Source organism: Crocodylus porosus, unplaced genomic scaffold, assembly GCF_001723895.1.
Source record: "Crocodylus porosus isolate Cpor-Errol unplaced genomic scaffold, CroPor_comp1, whole genome shotgun sequence".
Lineage (NCBI taxonomy): Eukaryota > Metazoa > Chordata > Crocodylia > Crocodylidae > Crocodylus > Crocodylus porosus.
The window spans coordinates 143,421,107-143,430,994 of NW_017728931.1; the positions used below are offsets into that span (position 1 = coordinate 143,421,107).

At 63.1% G+C, this 9,888-nt stretch overlaps 1 protein-coding gene across 1 annotated transcript; it reads right to left on the minus strand.

Moving 5' to 3' along the window:
- Window positions 1-1,299: 1,299 nt before the first annotated feature.
- MIOX (myo-inositol oxygenase) lies at window positions 1,300-9,433 on the minus strand. The gene is made up of 10 exons (XM_019543835.1): window positions 9,327-9,433; window positions 4,588-4,668; window positions 4,358-4,438; window positions 4,026-4,188; window positions 3,878-3,945; window positions 2,606-2,715; window positions 2,366-2,433; window positions 2,092-2,141; window positions 1,900-2,012; window positions 1,300-1,578 (listed from the first exon to the last, which is right to left on the minus strand). Exons 1-10 carry the CDS (start codon window positions 9,342-9,344, stop codon window positions 1,470-1,472), a joined length of 861 nt encoding a protein of 286 aa, XP_019399380.1. The 5' UTR covers window positions 9,345-9,433; the 3' UTR covers window positions 1,300-1,469.
- Between the last annotated feature and the right edge of the window lie 455 nt (window positions 9,434-9,888).

The following is a 9,888-nucleotide window of genomic DNA, read 5'->3' on the forward strand; positions in this document are numbered from 1 at the left end:
CGGGCAGGTGCGGCGGCGAGAGGCCGAAGAGAAGGGCGAGGGCCGTGTCCGCGCCACCAAGAAGTAGCCGCCAGCGCGCCGGCCCCGGCCCCCCCGGTCTTCCAGGCACGGACTGACGGCGCCTTGTCTCTGCGCTCACGACCCCCCAGGTCTCAGCCTCCTCGGCGGCAGCTGCGTGGGTCCTGGCACCTCCCCTCCCCTCCCCCGGACACCAGGCCCATTCGTCCGTCCCCGCTGGGCTGGGGAGGGGCCGTGGTGGGTGCGCTCCCTTCCCCGCGGCCTGCCTAGCCTTCAAGGTCTGTGCCTTCAGCTCCAATTCTGGCACCTGCAGGTCTGCCGGGGCTGGCGTGGTGCTCCCAGCAGCTGTGCCGTGGGGCTGACCACTGCCCCCCACATGCCTGGCAGCTCAGGGTTGTGCTGGGACCCCGCCTGCTGTCACGCCCCTCCCTGGGTGCTCATGGGGCCTTTCTGCCTCATAGTTTGATAGTTTCTAGGGTCGGAAGAGACCTGAGCAGATCATCTAGTCTGACCCCCTGCCATGGCAGGAAAGAGTACTGGGGTCAAACGACCCCGGCGAGGTGTTCATCCAGCCTCCTCTTAAACACCCCCAGGGCAGGAGCCTGCACCACTTCTCTTGGAAGCTGGTTCCAGCTCCTAGCCGCCCTGACCGGGAAGTCGCGCCTCCCAGTATTTAGCCTGAATCTCCCCTCTGCCAGCTTGTGACCTCTATCCAGAGAAACCACTTCGCTTAGCCTCCTCCCATGCCCCTTGCGGGGCTCAGCCCTGGGCTGGAGGGTCCCCAGGCCGGAGCAGTGCTGGGGCATGCGGCCCGCTGTCCCCTCAGCCGCGGCAGGGCCCTGCTGTCACGTTCTTCCAGCCGCTGCCACCAACAGACGTTTCCTACAGTTTTCTAAATAAAGCTTTGACATTCCAGGCCTGGGTTTCTGCCTCTCCCGGCCTGTAGTGTGTAGGGGTCCCTGCCCTTGCTCACATCCCCCAGAGCCCGTGCCCCCCACGATGCAGATGCTCGCAGTGGAGGCTGGTGCAGCCCCTCCTACCAGGGGCTGGGGCAGGGGGTAGCACTTACAGCAAGTAGGGCTGAGGGGAAAGCATCACCCTCCTGCCCTACGCAGGGTCAGGGCCCTCCATCGACTGTTTTACCCCTGCCCAGGGGGGCCGAGCAGGGCCACACTGAGGCAGGGGGCAGGTGAGCACGCAGCACAGGCTTTATTAAGTCGCTTCTCCGGGTCGTGGTCGTTGGGGCTGCTCTGCCTTCTCCCCACCCCTCTTCATGCAGGTGCAGCCCCTGGGGTGGGTGGGAAGCTTTGTGCCCGGGTGTATGTCCTGGAGAGGCCTCTTTTCCAAGAGGTCAGCAGGAATCCACCCCTCGGCTGGGCAGTGCTGCCATCTCTCCCCCATGTCCAGCCCTGGACGCTACAGGCCAGGCTCAGTGTGGGGGCCTGCCCCCATCACCAGTACAGCTGCCCGGGGCAGTACTTGTCCACGAGGGACTGGTAGTAGGATCTCAGCTGCGTCACGTCAGGCAGGTCCTCGTTCTTGGTGTACAGGTCGAACTTGCTGCCGGGGAGTATATGGCAAGGGCCAGGTTAAAGCCAGGACCTCCTCAGTTTGCCCCACCTTTTCTACCCAGCTCTTGCCAGCCTCCTCCCCCAGGTTGCTGAGCCCAGCAGTGGCCAGGGCAGGGGGCCAGCCGCTGGCTGCCTGGAGAAGGGCTTTCTTGCCCAGACGTGGGTCCCTGGAGCCTCCAACCCCGTGGCTTTCCAGCCCCGTGTGCAAGTCCATGCACTGGTGGCTGCCTGCAGCAGTGGCTGGGCTGGAAGGAGGGGGAAGCTCTGGATTAGCTGCATCCCTTGCCACCACCCCAGCAGGGGCACGCACTTGAACAACTGCACCCAGGGCAGCATGCGCCGGTCCTCGGGGCTGCACAAGTGCATGTAGGCGCCGCAGGTGTGCCAGGGGTAGAAGGAGTGGAAGCGGATCATGTAGAAGGCCTGCGGGGGCACAACGCGGTGAGGGGGCTGCCCCCGCCAGGTCTCAGCCCCCCGCCGCCCCTGGCCTGGCCTCGCGTACCTCCAGGGGGAGGGTGAAGTTGTTGAACCTCATGACCTGGTACATGTACTCTGCGGGCAGAGAGCAGTGGGTCAGCGCCAGGCCCCCTTCCCGCCGCCGCACTCGGCCTTGGGCAGGTCCTGGGTTCTGCTTCTCCCTCTGCCACTGATGGACCCATCGCCCTTGGGCCTCTCCCTCCCCTGTCTGTGCCTGGCCAGGAAATGGATGGAGGCTGCTGTTTCCCAGCACGCGCCCCGCCTGTGCGTTCCCGCCCTGGGTCCTGCCATGTCCTCACCGTCGTGGCCCCAGGACATGAGCACGTTCTCCAGGCCGCAGTGGGGCTGGTACATCCCGTACTCGGTGCTGAGCAAGGGAGAGGGGTGTCAGCAGATCCTGGTAGCCTCCCCCCACCCTGCTTGGTTGCCCCCCCAGGGCCAGGCTGCCCAGCCCCACAGGGAGCTGCGCAGGAGGCCGTCATGCCAGGATTAGCAGGTGGGGGCAGGGAGGGTCCCAGGGCCGGATTCGGGGCGCTCACTTGTACAGGGGGTTGAAGGTGTCGGGGTTGTCGTGGAAGGTGGAGTCGCTGAAGACAACCGACTTCTGGACCTTGCAGCCCACGGGGAAGGTGTCGCCCACCACGGCCCACTGCAGGGAGAGCACAGATGAGGCTGGAGCAGCCTGCCCGTGCCCCTGAAGCGCCCGTCCTTGGCGCCCGGGACGATGCTACTTCCCATTGCTGGAAAACCGTGCAGCCCCATGCACACTGCACTGGGTCCGGCTGCCACATGGGGCTGAGAGTCCTACTGGCTTCTTCCTCCAGGGTTGAGCGTGTTAGTGCATCCCTGGCTGCCCCTTCTCTGTTAAATTTCATGGGGACCTGTCCACAGCACTTACACACCAAGGGCACCAACGCATTGCTGCTGCCAGCTGAGAGCCTCTCATCCTCCAGCCCCGCCGGCTGGGGTGCAGCATGGCCGGGCGGGGATCCCGGCCCTGCCACTGCCCGTGGTGCACGCACGCTAGTGCCTGAGCATGACACGCGAGCAGCTCCAGCCGTGGCGACCGTGACCTGGATGGGGTGCTCAGTGCAAGAGCCAGTGGAGACTGGATCAGACCCAGGTCCATCTTGCAACTCCACGAAGTCCTGGGACCTCCTGGCCAACCTCCTCCTGGCCCTGGCCAAGCTAGCGATCTACCTCACCAGGAAGGGGTGTCTGGCCAGGTGACCCCCAGGGACCGTGGGGCAGCTTTCCTACCCCTGGTCCCAGGCAGTTTCCCTGGGCGGTGTCCACTGGCAGCTTGGACTGGTTGGAGGGCCGGCGCGTGCTGTCCAGTGGGCTCTCCCCTTTCAGGTCCCTTATTTTGAACCTGTGACCTCCCTTCCCGGTTTGCCTTTGACCTCATCCCAAGACATTAATAGCTGCTTTCTCAGTAGCCTTTTTGAGGGAGGCTTGGAGTCTTTCTTGGTGGGCACTGGCCCATCATCCCTTAACTTAGCAAATAGGCCCGTGTCACGAGGGGGCAGAGCGCGGAGCTGGATGGGAGATGACTGGGTCTCTCCCTTGCAGCCTTTAAGGTCCCCCTCTATACTGCGCCTCATCCTCGCTGCCTGTCTCTGCACCTGCTCCAGCTCTTCTCTCTCCCGTTGGAGGTGCGGAGACGGAGGGAGGTTGCACCCGGAGGGAGGAGTCGGTGTCCCCCTTCCAGAGCAGGCAGGGGAGCCAGCTCCTGCCTCTGCGGGCAGCTCCTCTGTGCCCAGCACGTGCACCCCGCTTGGAGCGGGTGTCCCTGGGGCCCCACCACTCACCTGCGGCTCCCCGGAGAGAGCAAGGATTTTCCCCAGGTCGTGCAGCAGCCCCACGAGATGAAACCAGTCTGCAAGGCAAGGGTGGGGGCAGCATCAGGTGGGCACCCCAGGGAGCAGTGAGGCGACCTGGGGCTCCCCTCGTTCCCACCTTTGTCAGGGTGCGCCTTGCGGATGCCCTCGGCCGTCTGGTAGGCATGGTAGGAGTTGGGGAAGTCCACATCCGGGTCCGACTCATCCACCAAGTCGTCCAGCAGGTCCAGGGCCTCCATGATGCTCAGGCGGCGATGGGAGCAGGCCCCGTATTCTGCGTGCTGGGGACGGCCTGGCCGTGAGCCCCTGACTCAAGCACTGGGGCCGGGACTGGGGGGGTCACCCCAGCCCCCACCCTGGGATCAGGGCCCATCCGAGGCAGGTTGTTCCCAGGGAGGGTTGCCCAGGCTCTGGGGAGGGGGTGGCCGTGCACCGGGGCGGGGAACGTACCTTCCTGCGGACGAAGTCAACGGTCTGGTGCGTGTGCATGAGCAGGTAAGTGTTGTACACGCGGTCCAGGAGCGTGCCCTCCTGCAACGGCACCCAGCCTCAGCCAGGAGCAGGGGGCACGTGTGGGGCAGGTCGGGAGCATTGGCTGGTGCAAGCGTGGCAGCGCCGGCCTTCGCCAGCAGCAGCCTCCAGTCCTGCCCCGGTGCCTGAGGGAGGAGGGAGGAGCTCACCGTGTAGTTCCTGAAGTCTGCCTTGGGCTTGCCCGGCGCCGCCCCTGCCTCTGGACAGTACGTCTGCGAGGGGTCTGCGTCCTGGGGGAGAGGAGCCGTGACGGGAGGACGGACACGCGGCCTCCTAGCCCCTCCGCCCCACCGGTATGGGCTGAGCCGACGGCATGGCCAGCCATGCATCCGTCTGCGCCTGAGCGTGTTCGGGACGCTGGCCCTGGCCTTGCCCCCCTCCCAGGTGTCCCAGCATCTGCATGGGTCATTCAGGGCAGTGGACCTCTGTCCCCTTTACAGCGTGAGAGCACAGGCAGCCCGGAGCTGCCCCAGGCAGGTGCTCCAGGGATGTGAGGGGCCCCATCCTGTGCACCCTGCAGGACTGGGCACCCGGGAGTGCCTGCCTCACTTTCCCCGCTTGCAGATCCGCCCGCACCGCCGCGGGCAGGGAAAGTCGGGGGGGGTCCCTGCTTGGCGCGACGTGCCCCTGGGCTGATCCGCTTTGTTGGGCTACTGAACGTGGGAGTGAGGGGCACGGCCTCTGCATCAGACCTGCCTGGACCCGCGGTGCAGACCCAGCCGCTCTCCCTTCCAGCCTCCGCTGTGAGACCGGGCACGGCGGACCCGGGTCTGACCCGGTCCAGGGCAGCTCTGCTGTTCTTACGACCTGTTTCTTTGCTGAAGCTGTAGCACGGGGCAGGGAGGAAGACGGCAGATCCCAAGAAACCAAGGAGGTTGCATTGTGGGCGCTATCAGGGCTCATGTGACTGCCTCTCGTTAGCTCTGCTCCCCGGTGACGAGAGCTCACGCGCCTCACAGGTGGTTGGTCCATGGCTAGGAACAGACGCTGCCTTTGTCCCTGGACAGAGTTTGACCCGGATCAGATGTACCCCAGGATGGGCACGTACACACGTCGCCCTTGCGATCGGGGTTTAGTGAAGTTCTGCCTTTGATTCCAGGATGCAATCCCAGGTGCGCTGCAGCATCCCGGGATAAACCGGCAGTGCTTCTTATCCTGGAAACCTTGCTAGCTTTATCCCAGGACAGCAAACACGGGCGTCTGAATGACTGCACTTTGTCCTGGGATAACATGATGCACCCCGGGATAAACACATTGTCTGTTTGTAGCCTGTAAGGTGCAAATATCCCTTTGCCCTCAGAGCCTGAAGGGCCACCCCAAAACCTGGGGGCTGGAGCCCCTGAAGAGAGGCCAGATGACGACCAGAGCAGCAGAATTAGCCCTCGACAACGGGGAGAATTTGCCAAGCAAATCTCCTGTCTGGGGTTGGGCTGATGTGCTGCCCTCAGCAGGCGGGGAGACCCCAAATTCTTCTGGGGAAAAGCCCAGAGCCCCAAACAAGCATGCGGGGTCAGTGCCAGGTTCATCTGGGCTGGTTCATGGCTCCACGCATCGCAGGGCAAGGAGAGGACCCAGCGGGCCGTGGTGCCCAGCCCCTTTCAGGAGCTCTGATGTGGTCCCACCACTGCCAGGCCGGGTTGGGCACTGGGGGGACCCCTGGAAAGCGCAGCCGTTCTGGATGGCATCAAAGGTGCCGAGGTTCATTTCGACCAAGGGGAAAAGCTAAGGAAGCTGGTAGCTGCGGGCTCAGAGCGACTTTGGAGAGCTGCTGGATGACACGAGCTAGCTGCCCTGGATAGCACACCCCCAGGAGAGAGGTGGACCGGTGGTCACAGGAAGGACAAGGCCACCCCCGGCAGGGCTGCCCGGCAAGGCCAGGACGGGACAGAGATTCCTTGGCCCCGGGAAGGGAATCCGCCCGAGCAAGGCCCTGCCTGTGCAAAGAGGTCTGACAGCCGCCGGCTGCAAAGCTAGATAAACAGCTTGGGAAACTCAGAGGGTTTGTTAAGAAGGGCTCGGCATGGTGGCAGGAAGCATAGCATTTGTTTGCCCACCGGCGCTGCAAGGAAGGTGTTACAGATGCTCCTGCATCACAGACACGGTCCAAACCTGCATGCCAGGTCTTTAAAACTTCCAAAGATGGGGACCCCACCACCTCTCTGGGTAACCCGTCCCAGTGCTTCACCACCTTCCTCATGAGAAAATTCTTCCTAATATCCAACCTCAGCTTCCCTTGCTGCACCATGAGCCCATTGCTCCTTGTCCTGTTGTCTGCCCCCGCTGAGGCCAGCCCAGCTCCATCCTCTTTGCAGCCTCCCTGCAGGGACCTGGAGGCTGCTATTCAATCCCCCTTGGCCTTCTCTAAACTTCATGCCCTTGTAATGGAGAACGAAGCTCTGTGGCCTCAGGACGAGATCTGTTGGACCTGGCCACCAGGTTCAGCTCTCACAGGCCTAGCTGTAACCTCCTGAGGTCCCTTCCAGCCCTCCTCATCTGTGATTTTATGATAGATTCTGCAATTCCCGGGGGCTGGACTAGATGACGGGCTCTCTTGAAGCACCAGTGCTGCACACGACTGGCTGGGACTCTTCCCTGTCGGCCCCTCTTGGATCAGACTGCACCCCCCATTCCCTAGGCCAGGGGTTTTCACCCTGCGGGGGTCCGCAGACTATGCCTAAGGGCTCCACGGGAGATAACTGTGATCAATCAGAAGCACGTGAATACCCACGCTTGCAATCCAGAGGCGTTCGCACCTCCATTCAACATTTTCGAAGGGTCTGCAAATGAATAAAAGGTTGAAAACCACCGCCCTAGACAACCACCAGCCTCTGGTCCAGCAACTAATTCACCAGCCTCCGTCCCAAAGAGGTGTGGGATAGATTCACCTCCAGGCAGGTGAGGGCTTTTCTTTCTGCTCTGCCTCTTGTCCTAGCCTCACTTCTTCCTGCCCTGCAGCACGCTGCCTGCTGCTCATCCCTTGCAGCCCCTGAGCAAGTATTTAGTTCATTTGCCGCTCTACGGGCTGCACCGCATCCTCGTTCTCAGAAAAGGAAAGTGCATGGGTACATCCAGACCTTTCCCCTTTATTCCTCCGTTTCCTCCCCACGGACCGTACACGTGTCGCTGCAGACAGATTCATGGGCTCATTGGATCTGCTGTATTTAAAACAGCGCTGGCCAGCTAAAAATGCATACGTTCCTTCAGGGAGGAGAAAAGGCCACGGATCTACAGGTCTTCCTTTAGCGTTAAGGATGCCAGTGAGAATACGTCAGCTAGATGGAGGCAAGAAATAAACCCTGGCAAAGGGAAGAGAAGGGCAGGAGGGGTTTCCAGCTCCACCCAGCACTTCACTCCACAAAAAGGGCACAGGGGAAGTCTGCGCACGGCAGGGACCTACTTTGTGCAATGTGGCAGCAGGAAGCATGGACCTCAGCCCCAAATTATACCAGCCGCAAAGTGCTCGTGGCTGAGCCCTGTCGGCCTGAGTGTCCGTGGGTCCATCCTGCCGGCTCCTTTCTGTAGGGCCAGATACCAGGCTGCGGGTGAGGGGGGTGTGAGGACACTTCACCCGGCCCCTTGCACACTCCAGCATGGCTCAAGCCTGGCTGTGGCCTGGACATGCCTCCCGATATGTGGGCACAGATGATACAGCTCCCGAATACACAGGATCCTGTTGGGCAGGCAGGGTCCGTGCCAGCGGGAGAGGGCATGGGGGGCTGCCCAACTGAAGGCTGAGGGGGCCAGGGTGCGCCGGGTATCTGCCAGGGGCTGGGGATCAGGCTCTGCGGGGAGGGCAGTGGGATGGGGCCAGTACCATCCGTGAGGGGAAATGAGGGAGGTTGGTCGCAATCACACCCCCGCTTTGATTCCTGCTCCAAAGTTTGAAACCAGTTGCCTGGTAGGGGCCAAGGGAGCCGGTGGCTTCCAGGTCTCCTCTTTTATCACCTTCATTCCTGCTAATCTCGTCACCCCGCAGGTGTTAACAGGCCGTGATCTCCTTTCTTCTTCCTTTATCCTGGCTGTTGTCGGCCTCTGCTCAGCGCCCCGGCCCACCCAGTACAGCTGCATTGTTACCGAGGACCCTGCACTGGGCAGCTTTGTCCTTTGGGCATTTCAACCCAGGACAAATCAGAGATGGGGGTCGGGGGAGTAGAGCAAAGCGCATGGAGCTGGCTGAGCATGGGGGAGATGTGGGGTGCAGGGGACAGAGCAGAGCCGGGGGTGTCTGAGGGGCAGGGGCAATGCGTGGAGGGCAGCGAGGGCACTTCGGGGCCGTGGGGGCATGTCTGGGGGACCCATGCATGGGGGTGCAGGGAGCAGCTCTGTCTGTGGCCAGGCTGGCGGTACCAGCCCCAGGTTTCTGCCCTGCCCTGGAGCTGCAGCCAGTGCCCCCCAAACCCAGATTTGTTTGCAAACAGCTTCCCCCAGCCCGAGGCCCCGAGCATATCAGGGCAGCCTCTCATTTCTTTTTCACTGGAAAACAACGTGTGTCTTATTATGGGACGATGCCCCGCACCCCCTGCACGCCCTTTCCAAAGCCTTGGAGGAAAGGGGCATCGGGAGCTGCTGCGCGCGGCAGCGAGGGGCACGGCCGCTGAAGCAGAGCTGCCTGGACCCTAAATGCAACAGGGGGAAAACCCTGGTCAGATCCAGGTCACTCTCCCTTGCAGCCTCCGCATGACACAGGAGACTGGCACGATAGACCTAGGCCTGACCCGGTCCGTGGCAGCTCCGGGGACACTGGGAGCCAGGCAGGCACGAGCCCGCGGGAGCTCGTTGCGAGGCGCGCTCCCCACCGGGGCTTGGGGCGACGTGGACGGGCAGGGCGCAGCAACTCGGGAGCAATTCCTCTCCCTCGGCCCCGTCCGGCCTGCTGGTCCATACTCACCGTGCGAACGACCTCCATCCCGGCTCCTTCCCTGCAGCCCCGGGAGGGAGACGGTGCACGTGAGGATGAGAGACGGGCACCTCTGGGGCAGGGACAGATGCCTCCGGGGGTTTATATGGGGGGACGACTTATGCAAGGGCTGGGGCTGGTCGCAGCCTGTGCCGGCCAGAGCAGCAATGAGTCACCAGTTAACCAGCCCTTGACCAAACTCTCCGGAGGCCGAAGTGGCCTCTGGGGGGTCGCAGTTAATGTTTGAGCCCACGGGCCCCTGGCAGAGTGGGGGGAAGAGCCTGGGCAGGTCGGGGCCGGGGGCGGTCGCTGGGGAGAGAAGCCTGAACTTGCGCCTTGTGTAACCAGGCGGCACCGGCCAGCGGCACGTCCGGCGAGCACGGCTCGGGGGGCAGGGGGCACCCAGCGGAGCACACCGGGGAGGGCTCCTCACGTGGCCGGACCGTTCGGGGCAGGGTGGGACACCGCAGGGGCCTCGGGGCTCCCACCTGCACCCCAAGGAGGCTATGGAGGGCAGGGGGACTTGGCTGAGGATGTCCGTGCCGTCCAGGAG